Source organism: Drosophila novamexicana, unplaced genomic scaffold (genome assembly GCF_003285875.2).
Source record: "Drosophila novamexicana strain 15010-1031.04,08,12 unplaced genomic scaffold, DnovRS2.1 tig00000108-arrow-pilon, whole genome shotgun sequence".
Lineage (NCBI taxonomy): Eukaryota > Metazoa > Arthropoda > Insecta > Diptera > Drosophilidae > Drosophila > Drosophila novamexicana.
This window is the reverse complement of record NW_020824772.1, coordinates 1,192,674-1,219,883: the sequence shown is the minus strand read 5'-3', so window position 1 is coordinate 1,219,883 and position 27,210 is coordinate 1,192,674. Positions and strand designations below refer to the sequence as shown.

The following is a 27,210-nucleotide window of genomic DNA, read 5'->3' as shown; positions in this document are numbered from 1 at the left end:
ATTCCTCTTGTTCTTAACAATTGGGTTGTTTAAGGCTTTTAGTGCCTTTATTGATTAAATTGTTCTCAGCTTAATAAAATTGCGACAACATATCCTTTCCTCTGATTTTTACCAATATTCGGTTGTTTAAGGCTTTCTCTGGCGCTCTTCTTAATGAAACTGTTCTCAGCTCTTGTAGCCGTGCTTCTCTTGATTATTCTGTTCTCAGCGCTTGTAGCTATTCTAATTTTCTTGATTAATCTGTTCTCACATTTTTTTATTAAAAGTTTAAAGCACATTTTAAACTGCAATTGGTTTTAGCTGAACATTTCTATTACAACAGCCCGATGGGCACCGGCACAGCAGCAGCTGGAGTCCGATTTTATTGGCATCGGTGTGGGGCAGCTAGCTGCTTAACACGTTCTCACTAGCCACGCACGGCCAATGGGCCAGTGGCTATATTTAAAAGTGCATTTGGGCCCACTAACCCAGGCTGTGGGCAGGGGCGGGCGTGGCGGAAACTGGCAACAGACACTGCTAACGTCTTGCATTATTTATGCACGAATACATTAATAAGCCCGCGGCAGAGATGTCGAAATATATACGAGTGCGATACACGTATATATATATATATATCTATATTGTGTATATATAGATAGAGGTATGTACATACATACATCTATATGCATATGAGTATGAGAAAAACTAAAACGTGTGTGTTGACGACAACGACGACGAGATGTGGCCTAAACAAGCTGTTGAGCAACACGTCAGGAAAAACGAAATGAAAATGAACCATTTTCCGACAGCTAGTAAATTTTTAGTGTACGCTGTTGTTGCCTGCCAGGGATATGCACACTTAGATGTGCAGCACGAGCATCAGGAACAACAACAACAACAAGAACAGCAACAACAGCATCGACCACAGCAGCAATAATCTATAGGCGGCAACAGTTGTTCATAAAATGAAGTTTAGTTTTCCATTTTTTGTCTTGTTTTGACTTTTTTTTTGCTGTGTGCCGATTTCGATCGTCCGCAATAAAACTTAATGTGCACACTTATGAGCAGTGCTTGGGGCAGAGATCGGTGGGCGTGGCCATGGCATGCAACACACGCAACATTTGCAGCCGAAACGCAAATTCTAAGAACGGAAAATGCGCAAAAATTAGATTGAATTGTTTGTGCTGCAATTGTCAGTGTGGCCGGGAGCGGGGGGGTGGTCGGTCGGTCGGTTGCTCGGACGCATAATTGCAGTTGCAAGCAGCGACTCGGACTGGGTCTTGTCTGGACTGGATCTGGACTGGCCCGGCCCAGCCTGGCCGGGACTGGCAATTTGATTGAGTCGTTTCCAATTGTAATGGCAAACGCTGCGGGTGTTGGCACTGACGAGCCTCGACTGACGACTGACGACTGTGTGGCTGGCTGACTGACTGACTGACTGAATGTGCGTCTGTCCGAGCGTCTGGCAAGAAAAGTCATTTGGCAAAGTCAAAAACGCTAAAAGAAAACCGCAAACTATAATTTTCCAGCGCTGTACGAAGTTACAGTTACACATTTCTAGCCTTTGGTGCCAGCAGCAGGCAACAACTAGCCAAACAACAGACAACAGGCAACAGCCAGCGGCCCAAAGATACAACAACAAGCAACACACAACAACAAAATAGCAAAACTCTCAAACTGATTTGGCTTATTTTTGCGACTATTGCGGTCACTGAAAATTGCATTCGATTTTTGTTGTTTCTGTTGCTGTTGTTGGCTTAGTTGCTGTCGGTTGTGTTGAGTCTGTTGTCAATTAAAGTTCAGCCTGGTCGAAAAGTTCTGTTAATGCCTTTGGGCCTTGTCATTGGGCGACCTACAACAGCAACACAATGAGGGCCATTTACATGAAATTGTTGTATCACGTTTAATTTGGCAATTTCAATGCAAATACATTCGAGCTCGCGCGTGTATCTCCAAGTTGCCCGAGTCTAATGAAGGGATTTCATCTAGCCACGTTTCAACTTGACTCTCAGGCAGCAGCAGCCGCAGCAGCAGCAGCCTTGAGCCTCAATACGTTTGCTCAGGGCCAGCTCAATGCCTCTATATTTGAAATCAAATTTTCCAAGAGTAGCAGCTAAACTGAAGTAATCAAGGCTATAAACTGCACTGCGGTTAATTAGCCTGCTGGTGTGGTGTAATGTGTTGGAAGGGGGGAGATTGAAGTGTTCGGGGGAGCTGTGTATGTATTTCTATATAATTAAAGTGCCTGGCGCGTTTTTTGTTTGTTTGCTGGGCTGTTGCGATTTGTTAATTGAATTAAATGTTGGCCATGCAACGGCGAGCGGGTCATCAAAATGCAGCTGGCATTATTGCCCCTGCGGGCAACGAATTGTTGTCAGAGTGTTGTCTCTTGTCTTGCGTGTGTGCGTGTGCAACCTATTTAGCCAAAGTGTGCGGCGGCTCTCGACGCTTAACTGTAAAAGCAAACGCACGTACTCGACGGGGCTGAGCCGCTAGGCCAGCAGTCACAGTTGTGCTTTTGAGTGGGCCAAATGCGTGAAAGGAGCTGGTACATTGGGACTAGCAATGTGAGAAGCCGAGTTGTCGATAAAGTTATCGGCTTGTAATAAAAATCCATATAATACAAATTCAGTAAGCCACAAATTTTAGAATAAAATTCTTAGAAACAAAATGTTCATATTGGTGTTCGATAATTAATCACGATTCTTATCGATTTTCAATGACTAACCGCTTGTGTGATTACAATTCGTAATTAATAATGCATCACAATCGATTTTGAATCGATACTGTCATCGATAATCAATAATTGATCAAATATTGATAGCAATTCACAAGCCACGCATCCAAGCTACTTATCAGTGAACACTTTCCCATTGTACGCCGCCAGTGCGTCGGCGACAGCGCGTAATTCCCATGGTCGTGCGCATGGACTTGGTCGCATGGTCGACGAAGTACCGCTAAATTGTTGCAGCATTTCCTGACGCATGCAGCGCTGCATGCTAAGCAGCTGGAGGCGTTGGCAATGGCGCTGACATATGAGTGACAACAGCAACAACAACAACAACAACTACAACAACAACAACTGCAGCAGGAACAACATCAGCAGCAGCAGCATAAGCTGCCCACATGCGAGTTACCTTAGGCAGGTGTGTCTGTCTTAGTTGTCTATTTGTACGAGCTTGCATGTGACAACTGCCAGCTTGTTACGCCCTTTTGACTGTCACACGCTTATTGCTGCTGTCCGTGAGTGACTGGCTGCCTGTCTATTGTTGGCCCGCTTGGCTTGGCCAAGTTCACGTGGGCCAGGCGAAGAGCAGCGAAAATTCTGAACATCACGTGCGCCTTCCACGCACCACGGCAGCCGCACAGTGTTAACTGATTTTCAAATTGGATTTTCTTGTGATTTATCAATTGGCGTAGAGACAATAGAAAGTGGCAGTGCCTGTGGGCCATGGCCAAAAGCATTTAAGCCAGTCCAACAAAAACTCGGTACAGTCGACACCACAGCATTCGCTGTCACAAGCTGGCAAGGTGCAGTCGCCGCCGCCTGGGGAAAAGCAGCCGCGACCGAGGCCTGTCACTCGCTGAGGTCCGCGTATTTCTAATAGAAAATACACACAAATATACACACACACACACACTTATACCCAGACCAGGCTGGCCAGCAGCGCTCAACTCCAAGTTGCCTGCTCCTGTTTGTTGCCCTTGAGCGGCTAGTCGCGAAAAAAAATATCGCCTCTGCCTTAAATTAATACGATTTTTATTCATGACTGCTGGGCAGGGACCTGGGGCGCCCCTAGGGCGATTGCCAATCTGCCACTGTCACTGCTGCTGCCACTGCTAACTGCCACTGCCACTGCCACTGCCACTGCCATGGCCATTGCCACTGCTGTTGCTGCCATTGCTGCCAGGTTTCTAGTGGCAATCGCAAAACATTGCCGCTGGCTTCCGTTGCCGGAATGTGGTGACAATGGCTCGATCGGGTTTTTCCCTGCTTTCAGTTTGTTAATGTTGCTTTAAACAATTGCAATTCTCCTGCCCATCGTCGTCGTCGTCGTTGCCGTTGTCGTCGATGTCTTTAGCCGCTGTCGCAATGTTAGTAATTTGTGCAAATGAGCCTCTAAATGGCATAGAGAGCTCTGGACGTGAGCAGCAGCCGCCAAAACAGCCAGACAAAAACAAAAAAAAACCCAAATAGACAAAATTGAAATGCGCTATTTGTCTATGTAAACGATGCGGCTCCTAACCAGGAATGGAAAGCTGTTAACTGTTTTTTTTTTTTTTTTTCACCGCATGGATTTACAATACTGGCGGGATTTTTGGTCTATTTCATTACAACAAACTGCTGACAAATCTAATGGAAAACGTAGATTTAACCGCATAACTTAATGCGATTTAAAAGCCAATAATCAATGCTCACTTTCAATTCTAAATCAAATAGTGCGAAACGCACAACACGTGCTCTAAATACCTTGATAATGGGAGGCGAGCACAAAAAAAAAACTAAAACTACGTCTCAAAAAAATAACAATGAAGAGAAACTAGTATTTACTATGCTCAATGCTGTTATCTAAGCAGAGCAAAATAAAAATAGAAAGAGACACACAAAAATTAACAGAAATCCAAAAGTAAATATTGCAAGAGCAACAACAATTTATGGAGTGCTAAAAAGTGAGCAAAAAACACGCAGTTGCCATTGAGTTAAGTTTACGGATTCGTGTATCTCCCGCTTAGCTTGCCCCTCACGCACTCACGCACTCACAAATACAATCGAGTCACGACACACATTTTACAGTTACGCATTAAACACACACAAATTCGCAACAAAAACACGTGTGTGTGTGTATTTTGTTGTTTACCCTTCTTACCATGCGCTGTTTCCGCCTTCTGGCCAACTTGTCTGCGTGGCTCACCTGCCTGCGAAGGCCGCAGTCAAATTTCAATATTTGTTTACACTTTTTTTTTTTGTTTTGAATGTATTTTTATTTTATTTTACTTTGCGGTCTGGCGCTACCTCGCTTCGGAATGGCCCAGCTATAGGCATAGCCCCGGCGGGGCCCCGGTCTCGGTCTCGGTTTCAGTCTCAGTCTCGGAGCCGGTCAGGCTTTTATTTGCTTTATTCGATTTTATTGCTGTTTTCATTTCGGTTTTGGGCAAAATATACGAAATGTGTGTCACAGACAGAGGCACACACACAGAAATTCAAAAAAGAAACCTACAAATTAACAACAAAAAGAGGTCGCCTTTTAAAAAGAAAACAAATAACAAATAACACAACGGCAACGAAATGAAACTCAGCGATGCGAAATTTTTGGAAATTACGCATAGGCTGAAAATTTGAATCAGCACACGCAACTAGCCAAAACAACAGCAGCAACAACAACAGCAGCAACAACAGCACCAACAACAACAACTACAATCGCGCCTTGAACAAGCACAGCAACCATCCCAACAAGTACTTGTCTCTATTTTGAGGGACACAAAAAATAAATAAGCTACGTCATTGGCGCGTAAATAACTTGTCTCTGCAAAAAATTCACAAAAAAGCAAAACGATATATAAATAGAAAACAAAAATTGTTGTGGGCTTCTACAGTAATCGGATCTCGAGCAGCTCCAAGTGAAGAAAACCTATGTAATTCAAAATTAATTGAACAAAATAATAAATAATTGAACAGCAAGGTAACACATGACAAAATAATTGTCATTTATCGGGCAACAAATGCGTTTCGCCCGGAACTCTACGGCACACTTTATTTATTGTTGAGCTGGTTAATTGGCATATTGCGTATACGCAACATTGGCGCTTTGAATATACTTATTTATTCATAATATTTAGCCCGTTTAGGCCACACTTCCGCTTTCATATGCGCTGCATTTGTTGTTATTTCACAATGACTTTAAATTCCTTATCGTACAAACTGATAAGCGCCAGCGTGCTGCAAAATAACAAAAGACCTCAATGAAATTGGCCTGCCATTGAGGTGAAAAACACATTTCTGTTTGTCGTATACTTGTGCACATACGATATATTATCAAGATTTGCACTTTTGCTGGCACTCACTTTGGCTTTCGACACCTGATAAGCGTCTTAAATATTGCTGCTGATATTAACGTGGCTATCTTATACGACCAAATCAATGAAAGTACGCAATACTTGTTAGCCAAGCTGGCAGCGATCTGACTTATCGTATGGGAGCAATGAACCCAAGTTCGGTAACTCTGAGTGTGATTGCGCATTTAATCAAATTCAAATCTAAATACTTATAAATATATATATAAAACGATTCTCTATCTAAATCAGAACATACGCCTATAGAACTGTAAATTGCCTCTAGCCTTTTGGCTCCACAGCGTTCGCGTTACCACAAAACAAAGTCTTGGGTTGTTTTTCTCTTAGCTTTTTATTCAATTACTGCTCGCTTTTACTTTTATATTGTTAGCCAAACTTCTTGATGTTGAAAATTGCGCTTAAGTTTTTCGGTGAAAGTTGTTCAAATAACAACACAAAGGCAAAAACAATTCGCGCTGTGCTAGTGTCTAATGCCTGGTCCTGGCCCCAACAATTTTCCGATCCAATTTTCGAGCACGTGTCTAATTCAATAAACTCATTTCGGTGTGGACTTTAATTGCATTTCAGTTGCTCAGCGCAACCACAAATCAAACCAAAACGAATGCAGCTCAATCCACAAAAACAATAACAACAACAACAGCAGCTACAATAGCAACAACAATAGCAGACAGACAGACAGACATACAACAAGAGACTATAAATTGCAGTTGCAACTAATTTTTATGCGGCATGCAAACGAATAGTCACTGGCCTAACATCCAATCCCCACCATATCCAGCGCACCCCCTTTGCCGCTCGGCGGGGCATATCATATCGCATCTCTGGAGCGCGCATATTTCCGACAGCCGCCGCTGCACATTGCAATGTAATTTTGCTTTCAACACCTTTTTTTTTATTGTTTTATTTTTCTGTGCCGCATGCAGCATGCAACGTTGCTGGCAGCGTCGCCTGCTGATTGCAACCAGCGGCGTGGGCAAATAATTGCCAACAAAACAGCGAACAGCGAACAGAGTACGGGCCAAAGTTGCATAGCTTAGGCGCATCGCCTGGCCAACAACTACAGCAGCAGCAGCAACAACAACAACAAATACAACCAAGTGAAAATCACTGCGCATTTCCCAGGCTCCGTTCAAGCGCTGGCCCCGAAATCGGCGCGAATATATCGCATTTCAATCACGCGCCAGAGCAGCGCCAATCCCCGAGCTCCTGGGCCTGTTTGCCTGGTCCGATCATCGCCAGTCGCAATTTACGTGCGGCCACGCAGTGAACCAGCCAGGGAGAGACTGAATCTCTGAGACTTTGAGACTCGGCCACCAATTTCCCAACAGCAACAGAAACAGCAACAAACACCCAACACCAAACAATAACAACAACAACATCAGCAACATCAACTGCAACAACTGCAGCTTGCAGTTTATTAAAGTTGCTGCGCAATCGAGCAGAAAGCAACGGCCTGTTTATTGTTGTTGTTGAACCTAACGGTACCGATTGTGCGCACAAAATGGCCACATCGTGATGGCTAAAACCGATCTCCCCTGCCTGATCTCCTCCCCCCAGCCGCAGCACGCGCCGCCTCATGTGGCAGCCAGGCCGGCCGGCAAAACAACGCCGCTGACCGCTGCCAACCGCTGCCAACCACTCCGCATCCCGGCTACCCCTCGGTCTAATGCAGAGATTTCAAATGTCGATTTATGCGCAAATTTACTTTTATGCGATTAGCAACGAGCGGCAAAAATTTATCGTCAAGTTTAGTCAATTTAATTGGGGCGCAGATGAGGCGGCCGCGCAAGTAGCCAACGAAGCGGAAGGTGCCAAATGGATAAAAGCCAAACTCTTGCTGCTCTGGCCCCTCCTCTCAGCAGCCCCTCCTACACACATACAAACACACACACACACACACTCGAAATGAATGCTGGTTATCCAGGGGCTGCAGACAAAGCGCGTGCATTAGACAAAGGCTAAAAACCAAACCTGGTAGCACTGCAATAAAATTTTATGGCAGCTGTTCTGAGAAGGAGCTGCATTCACTTCAATGCAACAGCAGCAGCTGAGCTCAGTCGTCGCTGCCTGCGGCCTCTGAATTTTGCACAATGGACCAAAATGTGTTTTGCGAAAGGGTTTGCGGACCGCGGCAGTCGTAGCCGTAGTCGCAGTCGCAGCAGCAGCAGCAGCACCTAGAATGCAATTTCACGTTTCGGCTTAAATGTAGCTGAAGTGCTGATGCCAGCGATAAGAAATGTTAACAAAAAGAAACTCCTGAAACGCTCTATAAACTGCATGATGTCAGCTCTTATAGACATATGTACGTAGCATGTGTATGCAACAAAAGTTGAATGTTTGTTTGAAAAGCACTGTAGGATCAAAGTCTGACAAACTAGTTGAACGTGGCAAACCTAGAAAATGTTTTGATCGTACCTGTAAAGCTAAAATGCACACGGGCAGAGCTAACTGAAAGCTTAAATTGGTCGTATTGTTAAAATAATAATTAGAAAACTTAAAACTCACCCTAATCTTTTGTTCCACACATCTGCTTTAAAACGTGTCTAACTAGAATAATGCACGCTTTACTGCTTAAAGTTCTCTCAAAGCTCTGCAGCGAAAGATGAACCAATTAAAAGCTTACTCAAGCCGAGCACCCTTCAGATTGACTAATAATGTATATTTTTCTGAGCATCTACTTTTCGTAAGAATAACTTTTTCAGCTTAAAAAATTAAGAGTTCTTTTCGAAGAAAAATCCTGTTATTGATTCAAGATATATACTTGAATTCTTGTTATCTACTTGAAATAGTTTTACGGTTTCAAGGAGCTTAAAGAAAACCGAACAGAGTTGCATTGAGCTGCATATTCTTGGTATTCAGCCTCCATTCTAAGACTTCGCTTGCCAGCCGGTCAATAAGACTAAGCCGCTTAAGTTAAATCATCAATAATTGCCCACGAGCAACAGCAGAAGCAGCAGAGGCAGCAGCAGGGGCAGCAGCAGGCACAGCTTATCAGCAATTCAGTTCTCATAATTCAACAGAGGATTCGACGGAAAATTCTGTCATTCAAATAATAATCCTGGCACGCAACCGGCAAATGGCTACTTGGCACAGCCAATGACAATGGCGACGTCTCAATTGTTTATAAGGAGATGCCATGGCAGCAGCAGCAGCAGGAGCAGTACAAAAAGCAGCAGCAACATTAGAAAATGCAGCAAATGCATAAGGAGCGCAGCTTTTCTTCCACTCAGCTTGATTACGAGGAGTCAGTCTTTCAAATCAGTTTTTTGCCGTACGAAATGTTTTGAATTTATGACACGCCGCGACTGTTGCGTCTTTTTTATCCTGAATCCTCTTTGGACTGCATCTATTTTGGCTGCACTCTTGGCCGAAAGTTGCCTTTGTCCAAGTTTTTCAAGCGTATAAATGCTGTTCATAATGCTAACGCCAAAGGATATCTGATTTAACAGCACCATTGTTGTTGTAGTTCTTTGTTGTTGCAGCTCCTTTTCGTTTTTTGTTGTTTTTGGCGTAGCCTTCAAGGTTGCCATAAGGTTAACTTAAAGCCAAAACGCAGAGTTGACGTCAGCGCCTCTTAAAAAATGGAATTGGTGACAAGCGAAAAATTAGCAAAAAATTCCCAAAAAATATATTTTGCGCAAGGTCAGTAAAATTTGCACAGCAACAAATTAGCCATAAAATATTTGTGAATGTTCTCTGTTTGATGCTATCGTAGCGGCTGCTAGTAGCTGCCAATTAATGACGAATGTGCAAAATTAACAACAAGAACAACCACAACTACAACAACTACAACACTAATATAAATAACAATGCAGGGGCATTCAAAATCGCTGGCCACAAAATTAGCTAAATGGAAAAATAGTTTTGCGCCGCTTTTTGCATTGAAATGCCTCACGGGGTGATTATCGTAAAGAGACCTCGTCACATGGTTGTTGCGAATTACAACGACAACGACAACAACAACAATGACAACAATAACAACAAAAACAACGATAAAAGCAACAACAATGAGCTGCGGCTGCTTTGATGTTGCTTAGAGTTTAGGCTTATGCGAAGGCGTCTAATTAAAGCCGAGCCTCAGAACAACTGGGCCAATGCTGGCCTTCTAAATTCTTGGAATTGCCAACACATTAATGAAGATGAAGAGATATCTGCCAGGGTGATGCAATCAGTAAACGTATTATAACAAGAAAATTAGTTTTATCTGTAAACATTTACGAAATTTGAAATATTTACAATCGTTTTTGCTCAATGACACTAGTTGATTACAGTCAAGCGAGACAAATTTCAGTTAATCGAGTTTTAAATTATTCAATTTGTATTGCTAGAAATACAAATAAATAAGTATATTTGGCTTTAATGAAGGAAAAGTTTTAGGGTTGGTTAAATGTTTTTATTAGTTATGAAATTGAATTTAATGAGATAATTTGCTTACAATATCCTTTAATCTAATTCTTTCCTTGCTTTCTCTTTATTGCAGCTCACGGAAGCGTCCGCCAAGCGACTCTTATGATTGCAGCAGTGATCAATGCAAAGTGGACGATATGAATGAATGCAATGCAGCATTAATTTTAATGAATCTACACAACTCGCCGCATGCCGGTAGGTTGCATGCACTTATGCATTATTATTTGTGCAATTTTCACGAGTTTTTGTTGCTTTGTTCTATCACAGTTTCAGACAAATGGCTGGGCTCCAGTCCAGGCAGCAGCTCGTCAGCCTCTTGGAGCTCTGGCTCGGCCTCGCCGCCGTTGAGCGATGATGGAAATGTGCTGCACGGTCACATAATTTTGTCGCCGCAATGTGCGGCCAGTGCATCGGCCAATGCACGCATACGCACAACCTCGGTATCCACATCAGATGAGGGTATTGTCATCGACTTCAAGGAGGAGCGCAAGAAGAAGGTAGGTCACACACACTCACACATCCATTTATCTAGAGAGTGAGATACAGATAAGATCAAAGGAATGCGGTCAGTCTGCCAAACAGAGCGCAACGCCACAAAATTTGTTGCATTTTAATTGCAACTTTGTATACCGATTTTAATTGCTATAATTATATTTATGTAAATGCCTGTGCATAATATTTGGCAAACGGTAGCAAAAGCAACAGCATATATGCAATACACGGCGTATGCTTGATTCCCACCTTGATTCATTACTCATACGCAAGATGTGGCGGCAGCGGCGGGAATTGTGAAAAGTCAGGAAATTAAATAAATGCCGAAAACGAGCCCATAAAAAGAACTCATCAATCAAAGGGCAACGTGAACAGCTCGTTAACTGCACGGCAACGAGATATACATACACACATATATATATATATATATATACACACAAGCACACATAACAAAAATCAATGAGCAAAAGTTCGGCCCTTTCATATAGTTCGCTCGTTTCTTTTCTCTCGCTCGCTCTATTTTCAAGTTGTAGTAGATATAGTTCGCGACTTTCTTAGTTATGCTTGAAAAGTATTAAGTGGACTCTAACACAAAAGTTAAGAAGCTTACGCAACTTTTAGCTGCTACTCCCTGCACTCTCCTGCCTTTTTTTTTTAGACTATACTTTGCAATTTGTTTGCGCTCAAATTGAATGCCCTAGTTAGTCTAGTTGATACACATACATGTTTTTTTTCCGTACTCTCAGATCAGTTTTTAGTTTGCTTGTGTGTGTGTGCCTGTTGTTTTAAGGGCTGTCAACACTCACATGCACACACAAGGCCAAAAGCAAACAACAACTGCAGATGGGATACATATCAAAAGTGAGCATCGGCAGTTTGTCGAGCCTTTGTTAACCTTGAATATATGATAAGATTTTATTTACATTAACGCAAATAGCACCCGCGTCACCCCTTTATAAGCATACTTTTGTTTGTTTTTCTTGTTTTGAGGGCTGCTCGTGCAGAGAGCGATAAAGTATTGGGCGCGGCGATAAGACTGCTCGCCAGGCGGCTAAAGGTTTGCCATAATGAATCCCAAATATCATCAGATAATTAAATATACGCTTTGAGTGTACAATCATTTACTATTTTGAAATGAGTAAAACTCAATTTAATACCAGACATCATGTATTTCCTGTATGTAAGTGCCACTAGCAGCTAGTTTCATTGTGATTAAAATAATTTTTATTTATTTTAATCCGACAACTTCAGCTCGACTCCTTTCCCTTTGGCTAGACTTTCACTTTGTGCTCTGTCCGGCTGATTACCTGTTGCACAAGTCGGCCACAGCAATATAAACAAAAATAAAAAAATGTTGCCGAAAATGTCATGTTTCCGGTTGTCGTTCGAATCTATATATGTCAGACTGGCAGCTGGCACGCCCAGCTGTGGGCGCAGCCGTGTGCTACTGTAGAGGGGCGGGAGGGCAACAATTCCAAATTGATTTGCGCCCAATTGCTTGGCGGCCTATTTGAAAGACATTTGCAACATTTCCGCATAATCTTGAGTGTGGCAAAAGCAAACACAAAGCAGACAAGCTGCCACAGATATGTGAATAGATAAGTGGATAGATAGATGGATAGATAGATGGTTGCTTGAATGGATAAATGTGCGCTACGCAAAATGATCTCAGCGCTGGCATTGAGCGGCAGTTTTTGTGTAAAATGCAATGAATGCAATTAATGGATAATTGTGCGCAATTATTGCCGCTGTCGGGCAAGGGAAGCGCAGTCACAGGCAATGAGCAGTTGCTCTAAACGCTTGACAGCCATGGCCACGTGTCGTATACGTAACGTGCATTACTCATACGCACCATGCGCGTGTGTTAAACGCGTCGGTGCTTTGTCTGCCTGCAGCTGAGCAGCCACAAAGTGTTTGGCGCAACATGGCGCATGATTAACCTTCATTACTCAACCGAGCGGCGACCGTTTGTAAATTACTCATACGCCATGATGGCTTTTGTTTTGTGTGCAGTTGTGGTAAAAATGATTTTAAATGCAGATTTATGTGCATTTAACAATAACAGCAGTGACAACTGCAGCCACTGCCACTGCCACAGCTACAGCCACATCCACATCCACACTCACGGACTTTTGCCTTTTAATCAAGGCTGCGATTACAAGGCTGCCGCACCACTCGATTGCCAACCGGGGCAAGCCCATTGGCTTTTGTTTAAGTGCTGCTCGTAAATTGCCTGCACACTATTGCCTTCTATCTGAGCCCTTGTGGGTTGGGAGGTCAACTGAGAAGCCCTAGGGATCAAATGTTCCTATGATTGAAGGCTCTATGAAAAAGGTTAGCTATGCCAAAAGGCAGGATAATTGCAGAGAAGTGAATATTAAAGAGTCATATTTAAATTGCCGGCCGTATTATATTTTCACTCAGACATTTTCAAATGGAATTTCAATTAGCAGCAGCTCTTGTGGCATCGATTTTGTACTTAAATTGAATTAACAAAAACTTTGTTGCACATTTCCTGCCAGAAATGCATAAAAATTGGCCCGCTGCCTTTGTGTGCAACTTTATTTGTTGTGTAGACCCGGCTAATTGCATGTTCTATGTATAAGCTTTGCGAATTTTGCTATACGGTTTTGCGGCTCTTTTATTTTTGTTTTGTTTTCTAACTAATTTGTTTTATAACATCAATAGTAGCAGCCAAAGCTAACAAAAGCAAACGCAAATTATAGTGCAAAACAACGCAGACAGCGCGGCGTGTGCAATGCACTGACATTGGTGCAATGCCGCGAAGGGGTTTGCTGCTTGGTGAGCTCGGGGGCAACCAGGTGGGGGCGGGGCTGAGGCTTAGCCTAATGGCAGTCGAATAGAAGGGCAGGGTATGCTATTGCGGTTTAGCTTTTGCAATGCTGACAGTTGCAAAGCAACAAAACAACAACAGCAACAAAAAGTTCAGGCAGCGGCTGTGACTACTAAATGCCAAATGCAGTCGTCGCTGCCAGCCAACATGGCGCGGCACACGTGTCGCTTTAGCTATGTATCTGTGAGTGTGTTTGTCAGTTTGTGTGCGTGTGTGTGTGTGTGTGTGTGTGCTGGCGTGTGCTGGCAGCTTAGCTGCATTTGCCTTTTTCGACAAAGCAAAAAAGCGCATAGCATGCGGCCCACCATTTGTGCAGTTGCTGCATTACTTTTGACAGATTGATGTAGCTACGACTCTATACAGCAATTGGCCAATGTGATTGATTTTATAAGTTTTCTCACACAATATATCACTGTCAGTTTTCACAGCAATGTGTTAAAAGCTTTGAAAGTACCTGAAAGTTTCGCGCTGTTGAACTATTCATTTGATTTTATTATTTTGTACTTATTCGAAAAATGTTTAACTAAACACAAATTGTACTTTAAAAGATATATCTCAATATTACATAGTGAGCAAAATCTATACGAGCATAGACAGCGGACCCTTTACAGGGTATTTTGTGATCCACCAACATTTATATTTAGACAAGCCGCTTGTGCCTATCCACAATTTTGCTGTTGGTTTGTTTGTTTTCAATTTTGTTACATTTCTAAATAAGCTTAAATTTATATTTATGATTTTCGGTGTACACGGCCATTGTCACATTTTACCTATCTGTCTCTGTGCCATTCTCTTTCTCCCTCTCGCTCGCTCTCGGGTTCTATCTCTCTGTCGCACCTACACCTGCACCTACAGAGTGGCAGTATTCGTATCTCTTACTGCTAAATGGATTTTACAGCATGTACCTCAAATTTGGCTTTACTATATGCATTTATTTTTAACCGGAACGAACGAAAAATATAGCAAAATTTAATTAAAAATTGTACAATTCAAGTGCCAATGTGTATGTGCGAGTGTGTGTGTGTGTGTGAGAGTGTGTGCAGCAACCTTGAAACAACATTCACTTGGCAAACACAAACACACTCACACTCACACACACGCACGCAGGCACACACACACAACCACAGATTGGCAAACAGCTTCGGCGATGCCTTTGGCACTTGATTCATAAGCCAACGTCGTATTAATTTCACTCATATGGCAAAATAACCTTGAATTCTGATTAGGAAGCAATTTAAATTTATCTATCAGTCATTTTGCCTGCCGCGTTGCTCTTTGCGCTGACCGCTTTGTTGACTTTATTGAGTTATTATTGAGTTGGCATTATTAAAACTTAATTGTGCTGCTAAAAAGCCATTTATCGCCCTCTGCCTCGCAGAAACAACCTACCGACTCCTACTCTCACCCCCACCTCCACTTACCGTCGCCTGTGAGTTACCACGTGCCACCTGGCACCATGTGCAATTTGTAAATCATTAGCGCAACCATTGCAAATGACTTGGCCCAAGTGTCGTCAACGTCAACAAAGTCTTGACTGCGCGATGCCTGCTTGGGCAAAACGGGGCGTATGAGTAATGACTGCGCAACAGCTGAGCACATTGTGTGTGCATATAAGTGATTATACCTTAAACCGACTGACTGTCTGCCCACGCTCCGCACAGCTCTGTTTTGAGTGCACAAAACAATTGCTAAATGGACATTTCTAACTTGGCAAGAGCTTTTCGAAGATTTGTGTAGGATTTGCTAGCATTAGCCATTTAATATCCGTCTATGTAAACTTTGCTTTTAACATGTCTCGCCAGGGAGTTGAGCCTTAAACCATCTCAGTCAGAGTCTGAAATTGAAAAATCCTTTTTCGACGCTCCACTCCAAGCAATTGCATTATGCGTGTTATTTGGCCAAAGTAGCCGACACAAAGTGAAAAGTCATACATAAAACGAAGTTTACTGTTTGTTTAGTTCCGAATTTATGGGTTTGAAAATTGAGCGTAAAGCTGTCAAATGCATTGAAATAAAACCAAAATCTGAAAACTCCTCTCCGCAAAATAAAAACAAATCCCAAAGCCAAAAGCCAAGTCTCAGCGGAAGCGCATAGCAAAAACTAGCAGACGAGCTACTTGCACCAGCAGTACGCAACAATTCGTCTGCGTCACTTTCAGGAGTGGCACCCACTACAACAACAACAACAACAACACAAGAACAACAACAAAAACAAACAAAATAAAAGTCAGTGAAGCGCAGTACATGTACATATATATATATATATATATATATATATATATATATGTGTGTGTGTGTGTGTTTGTGCGGTTGTGTGGTTGTATATATGCGTTTGGGAGAAACGAACTCATAAATTTATCATAATTGCAAAAGGCAGAAAAATGTGACTGAAATGTGCAACAACAATAACAACAACAGTAACAACAACAACAAGAGTAGCTGCAGCAATAACCACATTAACTGCAAAATGCAATGCAAATGAAAAAGTCGTAAAGAAAAAATGCAATAAAAATAATTTGCCATAACAGTCGACAGCAGCAGCAAAAAAAAAAGAAATAAATAATATATATTAATAAGCAGAAAATAGGCATTCCACCGTTTTTCCATCATCACAATAAACATAACTAAAATGCCGCTGCGCATAATTTATAAATTGCAATTTCCATTTGTGGCATTTGAATCATTCATTCAGCTCTTCTGCTCTCGTTTTATTGGAAAATTCTCTGCTAGTTTTTCTTTTATTTTCACAAAAAAAATACGAAAAAAAAAAAAAAAAACAAATCTGTGCCAAGTGCAAACGAGCTGCGGTTTTCATGTTCAAGGTGACAAAAAATTGTGTAGAGACCGGCGGACACTCGAGCCAAATGCCGCATCATTTGGCCTGGTTTCGGTTATTTTTGCGGTAATGTGTTTTTTTTTTTTTTTGTCATTTTGTTTCTTTTTCTAATTTTGCTGCCGTTTTTGGCTCACTGCGATCGGGTTAGCTTATGTCTTAGATATTTAGATATTTTTGCTTTGAATGGTTTTTGTAATACCAACTTTTCAGATTCTCTAATTAACTTTACTTACTAAACAGTTGTTAAGGAAACAAACTTTAAAATAACAATATTCCTTTATAAAATGTCAGCTTATCAAAATGCTAGTTTATTGATATAACCAGATAGGAATTGCTATTAATATTCTGGACAGTTTCGCAAGTTTTCTATGTCAACAACTATTTTTGGAACTGGAAAAGGTATATACTTCATTTACTTTACCCGACAAATCTATCGATTATTTTTCTGCGATACGCAGTCTGGCAACTTTGGCCAACAGCCTTTAAGTTTTGCCAGCTGCCAGTCATCGGTGCCTTTGGCAATCGGCCCAAACTGACACACTTGGCCGAGCCCCTGCCGGCCAGTTTGCTTTCCTTATCTGAGTCTCTATCGTCTTTCTGTTTTGTTTTTGGGCATTCACACTAAACATTCGGTGTTGCATGTACCATTTGCTTGGCTTGAACAGCAAGCAAATTACAAATGTCACTCTGATTGCAATGAATTTCAATTCACTTGCGGCGGCTGCAGATCCCGACAGTGCCGCGGTCGCTTTACACTCAGCCACAGGCGAATCCAATGTCGTTTGCGGTAAATTGAAAATGTTTGCGAAATTTTTCGATTTTCGTCTAATTTAATTTTATTTAAGCTTTTTTTCGGTAAATGTTTGCTGCTGTTGCCAACTATGCCACGAGCCGGCTCTGACATACTTTTGCCAAAAAGTTGCAAAGTTGCAAATGTGGCAAGTGCGGCAAATGTGGCAATGTAGCAAATTGTCAGCGTGACATTTCGATTTCATTTGCATTGGAACGCAAACTTTTCCAAGCAGACGAAAACTTTACAAGCTGCCAAGATGAGACCTCAATTAGATCATGTTAAAAGACACACCACACACTCGCAAACACACACACACTTACACACAGCAGAGACAACACACAACTGTACCCGGCGAATTGGCCCAGTTTCACTTTTGCACAAACAAAATGGCGGCCAGTGCAACTGTTGTCGTGGCTGTACTTTTTCGCCAGTGTATGCGGGCGCACCGCCAATGCAACTGTGTCACAGTTTTGTAGGTTATGCACCCACACAAACGCATGCACACAAATATCCAAAGACACACACACACACTCACACACACACGCACACACTCACTGCCATGCACACTGTTGCAGCCTCTAGTTGCGCCGGCCGGCCGGCAAACGAATGTTAAGCAATGAAATGCATTTCCCTCATACTGACACGCTCGCACTCAAACATGCAGTCGACACGGCTCTCTTTCTCTCGCTCGCCCTCTCTTACACAATCTGGCTCTTGTTCTTGCTATCTCGCTCGTGTTCTCTCTGTCTGTCTCTCCCGTTGCCGTACTCCCTACCAGCCTGTCGCTGACGTCGCCATCTTTGCGGCCATGCGCAAAAGCTCACTTCCGTTCAACTCGCCGCACTTTTCACACGCCGCAGCGAGGGGCGTTGCGGCGTAAGGGAAAATACGGCACGTGTTTACACACAGATGCAAAAATGTGTGCAATTTGTCGCTGCCAACTTTGACGCGAGCGTCGCTGACGTCGTCAAGGGAAAATTTCAACGTTTTATTTTATTTTTTTGCGGCGCTTTTTACATGCATTGTTAGAGAATAACTTGAAATACGTAGAAAGGGTTCGTAAGGGGCTTAAATCAGAACATGGAAAGTAGAATTAAAATTAATTCATTTAAAAGCAATTAAATTTATCTCAGTCTTGATCAAACATCAAATTATATGCAAAATTCTGACTGGAAGTCCGTTTAACCGAATGGCAAATTCATAAAAAGCTCTTTTAACATTCTATTCCACTCAAGAAAAGTGTATTTATTATGTTTTGAATAAACAATCTCTTGTTGATAAATCAATGCTAATAGCGACACATGTATTTCTAGCACATGCTTAAATAGCCATATCTTTGGCAAACATTTCCGAAAACATTGCTCATAAATTCAACGATCTACGAATGCAACCAATTTCTTTAGTTTTTTTTTTTTATTTTGTAGTTGACGTGTGCATTTGTGTGTGTGAGAGTGTGCTTGTTTAGGTATTTGCCGCGTAATTGTGAACAGAGTGAACAATTTGCAATGCGTCGCCGAGGCGAAACTTGGAAATGTTTTGCGCTCGATTCACTTTTCATGGCTAATTAATTTTCGTATTGCGCAAAATTAATTAATACTAATGCGAATGCCATGAATATGCAAAGCAAACATTTAATTGCAGATACATATGTATGCATATATATGCGTGTGTGTGTTGTGTGTATGTGTATGTATGTATTATTTATAAGTAGCTGTATGCACATCAAAATTTATTGTTGGCGTCGGCGCAACTCGCCATAATTAAAAGCCAAACAAGCTGCGTCGACGGGCAACGCCAGCAGCAGCAGCAGCAGCAGAGGAGCAGTAGCAGTAGCAGCAGCAGCGACCAGGTGATTTCATTAGCAACTTTTGCTTTTGTCTTTCGGAAGCGGCAGCGTCTGCGGCTTTGGCTTCGACTTGACTGTTAATTATAAGCTACGATATTTTATTTCAAATTGAGGCAGAAATTAAGCTGAGCGCTCGCGCATGGGTCGTATGCGCGATATGATGGTCGATAAGCAACAGCGCTCCGCTTTAAAACAATGAAATAGATATTCGTATCTCGCAAACACCAGACACATACGCGCACACACAAACACACACACGCACACACAGACAAATGCCACTTACATCACTCAATGCAATTGGGTTTGGCAAACAAATAGTTTGTTTTTGTTTTGCAATGATTATTCAAGCAGTCGGGCAAATTGCAGCCGCAGATAAACAAATGAAGTGGCCAGAAATGAACGGGCGACACGTGTCATGGAAAACTTTTGTCTCTAAATGCGCAACAAGCGCAGCGTGGGCCGCGGCAGCATCTGCGACTGCGACTACAACTGCAAGTCGTCGTTGTCGTTGACATTTGCATTTTGTGGGCATGCCAGGCAGCGGGGTCTAGTTGGGTGGTGTAGTGTGTGGGCGGTGCGGCTTAATTAAAGCGCAACACAAGCGCATCGGCACGCCTCAGAGCGCAATGTCTAATGGTGCCATCTATAGAGCGAGGGCATTACTTGAAATGCCTGGCCTGCTGCAACTGCTGCTGCCCCTGCTGCTGGCTCCTCTTGTCTTCGCTGTTTGCTGGGGCAGCCCAACAAATGTTGACAAATGTGTGACAGCCGCTGAAGCGATTCGACGTCGCTGACGTCGCTGTGGGCGGGAAGACGCAAAAATGCATTAAATATTTAAATGCCGCCAAAGTCAAGGTACCAAGCTCAGTGAGGGCGAGCTTGATACTGTGGTTTCGCTGAATGCAGCACAAAGATCGCAAATGCAGAGCAGGTGCTGCCATCAGTTAGTTGTCCAACTTGGTCACAAACTACTTGAGCCAATAATATATTAATGAACATTTGCAGCAGGTGCAAGTTCTATGTAATCATATAATATGGATGAACTGCTCTACTATTTTGCAATTTGAAATGCGATACGGACATTCATTTAGAAATTGGAAAATGAATATAAAAGCACTTAGCAGGGAAAGAATCTGTGTGTAATACGATATCTAACAAAATATGAAAGTCTAGCTTGATTAAATAACTTGATTAAAAGCATAATACTTTTAAATCTAAAATAACTCTGTTATTTCTACAATAATTTTATTATTCTAACAGATTCAATTATTTCCACTAATTAAATGCTATTTCAATAAACAATTCGCTTCAAACATATCGTATGGCTTTATTTGTTTAAATATTATGCTGCTTTATTCGCTTATTCACAGAAAATGTGAATTTTCAAATTAATTATGTATTGTTTAGTGGCTGGCAAAGTATTCAAACACTTTTGTCTGCGCCTTTGCACAGAAGCCAAAACTAATTAATTTTCCACCTAAGCAAAAAACATGACAAGAAAATACAGCATTTCGGCCAGAGGAAGCTGAGGAAATTATGAAATGTCAGCAGCCATGTCATAGCAACGACCACAACAACAACTAGTTAGTAAACAACAAAAAAAAAAAAAGAAAAAAAAAAGGAAAAATGACAACAATAATGAGTGCTGCACATGACGTCAGCAGCAACAAATTAAAATAAATGTTATATATACTTAAGTGGGGGCTCTTGCCAAGGGTTTGGCCGGAACAAAGTTTTGCATAAAACAAAGCGAATGATTAAAATCGCGGCCAAAGCAACAGCAGCGAAGAAGAAGATACACACACACACACACACAAACACACACACACTTCATACACAAACACACACTCACGGGCACAAACACACAGTGAGACTCGTGTACATTAGTTGGCAGTGCATAGAGAAAATTTTTGCAGATGTATTCAAGGTCAGGCAGCAAAGTCAGCGCTGGCGTCGCAGTTGCCGCTGGCGTTGCCGCTGCCGCTCTCATTGCCGCCGACGCCGCCATCGCCGTCGCCCACACACACGTCACCGCCGTCACCGCTTCGGCAGCAAAAATCAATATGGCAACACTTTTAAGGGTTGCGGCGAATTCGCCCTAGCTAAATGGCAAACCTTTCCCTTTGCAACGACGTCAGCCGCTTAGTGGTTCAGTGGGTCGCATGCAACATCCACAGCAACAACAACAACAACAACAAATGCAACTGTTGTTCGGTTTTCCCGCGCAATTTTCGCTCTCTGCGGCGCACTGCGCATGCCTGAACTATCAAGAGATAATCTCTGAAAAGTATAGGGCTAACCGCCCCTTCCTCATGCCCGCTGGCAGTCATAACATTACGCGTTTTTTAATGGAGCCTGGATTTAATTATAGCAGCCAGCTCAGCACTGAATTTGTGGTTTGGGTTCGAGTTCGGCTTCTGGTTTCTGTAAGGTTTCTGCTGCTGCTGCTGCTGCGTTCGCCTCTCAATTAAGTCCAGCCAATTACACACACACACGCAGACAGACACACACACACACTTAACGTCAGAGGCAAAAGGCACAAGTGCACATTTCGGTGGGCGTTTTTGAAAAAGTAATCGATAATACTTCAAGGTTAGCTTCCCAGTTGGCAGTTACTAGTTGCCGTGCTTTGATATTTTCTTTAACAACTGAAACTGATTGCAGCTTGGGGGTTCATCGAGAAAAGCCAAAATTGGCAGCTGTCAATTCGACGCGAAATTCGCAAAAGTTCGTTTAGCAGTTGGTAACTAAAACTTTGACACGAAAGTTATTAAGAGAAATTTACGCAGGAATTCCGGAGCATTTACTTTGACAGCAATTTGCAGTTAATAGGGTTGTCAAGTGTGTGCAATGCGGCGTATGCGCAATATTTCATTGCGTATGCAACTTTTTTGTCTTTATTTTATTGGTTCCGCCCATGAATAATTAATATATTAATTGCTTGCTATTAATTCGCTTTTTAAATTGTCATTTAATTTTAAGTCTACTTTTCATGTTTTATCTTTACAGGTGAGTAACTTGACACATTGCGTTTAATTGGCCGCTCTGAACTGGCTTTTGGTCTGTGAGTATTGCGATTATTTTGTTTATAACGCAGTATAATGAGATTTACCACTGTTGCTATTCGATGTACAAGTATTTCCGTGTGGGCTTGAACACCTTGACAGGTACAAGCCAATGCTTAACATGTACGCAAGTACACTTATTTAAATGTAAATGGCTCAGAATCAATGCATCTGAGCTTGAAAGTGAATTTATTTGTACGAGTGTCCGTAGTTGTTGTTGATTGTTTAGAAAGGTTGTTTCGTAGCAACCGAAATCTGAATTCTTTTCCAAAGCTCAAAAGTTTGTTGCAAAACATGAAGAAAAAAAAACAAATATGAAAAAAGATACCTGTATTTGAGCGGCAAACATTTTCATGACACTTAAATTTGTCTAGACGGCAATTATTTGCATTCATTTGTTGCTGCCTTTATTTCTTCTTTTCGTTTGGTTGCTTTGGTGACCAGAACATGTTTCATTACTTAGATTCAATTTATAAAAATATATTCGTGACATTAGATTCACATCAAAATTTGATGCATAAATGCGAAGTATTAGTTTACCAAAGGATAACCAAATTGTAAGCCTAAAAACAAACACTTTGCAGAGTATTTCGTTGTCGCAATGCGCTTGAATATAAATCCTTATTTATTCTGCTGGCTATGCTGCATTTATTCAATTCATAAATTACAATTTCAAAAGCGTACAATCTGCTAAAATACAGTGCTGTTGCATAAATCAATGTGAAAAATATTGCAAATTACAAAACAGAACAGAAAATGAAAAAGGAAAAAAAATTGATGACGCGCTGTTCCGATTCCGGTTTACCGTAACGCGCCGTATTTGAATGTATTTCTGTGCCGGACTTTTACGCATTGACAGAAGCTTTTGGGCCAATTAATTGCAAGCATAAATCACATTTTTCTAGTTGGTAACATTTTGTTGCCAGCAAAGCAAAAAATATATTTGTCGAATTTTATTGCATGGTCAACAAAGTGAAAACAACGTGATATCATAGATTCTAGTTGCCAAATTTTAGCCTATCAAATGCAATTCTTGTTTCCACTTTAATATAGTTTAATTTATTGCTGTACTAGTTCTTATCAATGTGCGTCACCAAATTATTGCAGTTTCCAAGCCGCAATAAAACAAACGGCAATACGTAGCTCGTTATAAAAAAATAAAGAGAGAGAGTCAAATATGAGGGGCCAAGTAATTAGTCATGAGAGACGTAGCGAATTGTCCGGCAATTTGTTAACCTGTTGACCCCCCGCGCCTGTAGATCCACCCACAGCCGACAATTTGCGAAAGACGCGCATTTTGTTGATTATTTTGCTTGCATTTTATTTGTTATTTTCCTGACATTTTCATTATTTTGATTCAGTTGCCTTCCCGCTAATAAGTCACAGATACTCGCGAGCAGCACAGATACAGATACATTCATACATACCGATAAAGATACATACATATGTGTTTATAGGCGCACACACCTACAGCAAAAACCGCTGGCCACTTGGCCTTGGAATAGGTTGATTGCATTCTAGCGGTCAATGCCGTCGCCCGCGTCGACGTCGCTGCTGGCGAAGGTGGCGGCGGCGGCGACGGCGACTAACAACAACGAAAATTGAAAACGATCGCCGCAATCTCTCTCTCGCACCTTGGCTGTTATCCCGCTCTCACTCTGTTCTCTCTCTCTCTCACGCATGCTCTACCTATCTCACTCGGTCTTAAGATCCCGTTGCGCTGCAAAGACTGTCGAATTCGTATATCCGCACGTACTTGTATTTAGTATATTAGTATACGTATTTGTATCTGTATCTGCTGATGTATCTGCATCTGTATGTGTTTATTGTATTTTATTTATTGTTTGTTTTTGCAATGACAAAATCAAAAAGCCAACAAACAACTTACTGTTGTTGTGGTTCTGTTGCTGTTATTGTTGTTGTTGTCGCTGATACTCATACATTTTAAAAGCCACAGCAGCAGCACCTATTTATAAAATGCGCTTTCAGCTACCGCGCCAAATGTATCTCTGTATATGTATCTGTATCGGTAGCTGTATGTGTTTACGTATCTGTACATTGCCCGTGCGCAATGCCGGAAAGCAATAATAACAACAACAACAATAACAACAACAACAACAGCAACAAAACGTCGTATAACTTGTGACGCTGGCTGACAATGACGACAATTCGTGCCCTATACGAAGTATCTTTTGGATACTTGCAAATTTCATACCTGAAATTTGAATCGCATTTGCATAGCAAGTGTCCGTCGCAACGCTAGTATAATACAGACCCAACCCGACCAGACCAGTCCAGTCCAGCCACAGATCTGTCTACAGGCCCCCCCGTGAATATCTTGAACGAAATCCTTTCGGATTGCGCCTTGGCATTATGCGGCGCCCACACATAAATAATTCAAATATATACATATATATATATATATATATATATTTGTTATATATATATTTCATATATACTATACCTTTTTTGTGTTTGTGCTGTTTTAGAACTTTTAGTATAACCAGGGCGGAGTGCATTCAACCGTTCCGAACGGTTTATTCGGTTCATTCGCTTTTTTAGCGTTCATTCGCTTTTGGCAAATATTTGCATTTTGAAATAACTACGCGCAAGTATTATTAACCGTAATTTTCAAGTGCCGCCGTTCATGGAATACAAATTGTTTTGTTTATTTAAATACTTTATTATAGAATCTTGTGTATTATTTTAGCCTTCTCGCTTTATAACCGCCAATGTCATTTATTTTACGCTGCCTTTTTTATGCTCCGGCTGCATGCATTCGCTCATTTTATTTATTTAGCTCTATGCATTGTTTATATTTCCTGTTTTCCCATTGTTGTTATTTCTCTACCCATCCACCGAGCTGCTAAACGAGCGTCATCAGCATATTTTGAGAATCGTTTAACATATAAGCATCTAATGGATTAGCAATCCAGCTTGATAACTTGCCATTGAAACCACTTAGCCAAAGCGTTTATATGTTTTATTCCCAAATATGACTCAGCTTTAGCAAATCGTTAGCTTTGATAAAGCGTGTCTCAAGATCACGTCATCAGCAACTGCTCTCAACAGCTTAGAATCCCGTCACATGTACTCTACCTTAGGTGCTCTGATACTCCTGAATAGATCGGATTTCATGTGACACATGATATCAATTGTTGTTTTGCCTAGGTTGCAATTTGTAGAAATCGCTTTGATTTATAACACTGCGTTTGCAGCTGGCTTGTCATATCTTTTGACCGATAAACTTATTTATTTTTGGGGGAAACTGGTTGCCGACTGCGTTGCGGGCCCTAACCTTGACGCCCAGACCAATCGGTCAAATCACGAACACATACATACATATATATTTATATATATATATAAGTAGAAACCGCCGCGCACTTGCTAAAGCACCTTCGCTTTGATATTTATAAATGTTTTGTTGGCTGTGTTGACCTTGCAAGTTGGCTTGCATGACTTTCAGCAAAAACAATTCATTTCAAATGTAGCTCATTGAAGTAGCCAAAAAGAGTTTCAGCCAGGCACTTAGACAGAGCCGAGCAGTCCGATTTCGAGTTGGCAACCTGTTCTCTTGGCCACTTCCTGCTCTGCATGTGGGCGCAACTTGTGTTGCTTTGGCTTATTAGTTTTTTTTTTTTATATTTTCGCATGATGAATGACTGCAGCAGCTATAAATATAGCCACACACATACCACACACACACACACACACACACACACACACATACACACACTCACAGAGCAATCAACATCATGAAATAAGCTGAGCATAACAAATGCGTCGAAATATTTGCGACAGGTTGCAACAGCAACAAAGTAACATGAACAGCACACAACACACAAAAATAAAAACACAACAAAAAAGTAAATAAATAAAAAACAAATTGTTTAAAATTATATAAAAGCACAGCGCGAAAACATCGACAAAATGTCGAGTCAGTCAATATACATGGCCTTGAAGATTTCACCGCAGCAAACAAAAAAAGCAAAAATTATAAAATAAAAGTAAAAAAAAAAAAATAATACACACAATGAGAAGGGGGAAAAAAACAATAATGAAACTAATTTGCCAAAATACAACAACAAAATAGAAAAATGAGAATGCATAAAAAGCGCAAAAATGATTGGCGGGGTCTCTATTAAAACACCTGAAATCATTAGCTGGCAATTTGCATTGTGCCAAAGTCGCAACAAAATGCAAAAGATAAGAACAATTTGTTAAACTTTAAAGTTGTTGGCTCATAACAATTCGAAACAGCAGCCAAATGAATTTGTCAACAACTTTTTCTATGACGAAAACCTTTGAATTAACCACAATTTATCAGTAGCTAAATGTTTTTTTACTTACTTATTATTTCTTCTATAGTTTACTTATATTTTCTTAGATATTTTCAAACGAGCCAACACACAGTTTGTTAGCTTGTTCGGCTAGTCACAGTTTGGCCAATTGATTAATGGTAGTCAAGAGGTTAATGGGCATTACATGCGGGCATTTAGTTGCTTGTTATTGTTGTTGATGTTATTTTTGCTGCTGACGCTGCTGCTACTGCACGCTAGATGGCGTGTCACGTTCATTTCTTTTGACATTTCATTTGTTATTCAATCTTTTTGACAACTGCGGCAATGTGTGTCCTTCTGACTAGCTGTCTGCCCCCTGCCACCACTGGTCTCTTGTAGCCCAGTAGCCGCCACGTATTGTACCTTATTTACAGTATGTATGTGTGTGTGTGTGTGTGTGTGTGTGCAACAGGCCGCTGAAAGTTGTTGCCCATTATATACATATGTATGTATATATGTCAGTATGTTGCAAGTACCTCTGTGCATCATGCGTTTTTTCAGCCATTAATGACCTCTCATGTAAAGTT

General features: G+C 41.4%; 1 protein-coding gene across 1 annotated transcript in view; it reads left to right on the top strand.

Moving 5' to 3' along the window:
- LOC115757738 overlaps positions 1–27,210 on the top strand; it is a 144,347-nt gene that overhangs the window by 80,221 nt on the left and 36,916 nt on the right. The window contains 2 exon segments of the mRNA XM_030698123.1: positions 10,532–10,653; positions 10,726–10,955. Of these exon segments, the coding sequence (XP_030553983.1) occupies positions 10,532–10,653; positions 10,726–10,955 (352 nt within the window).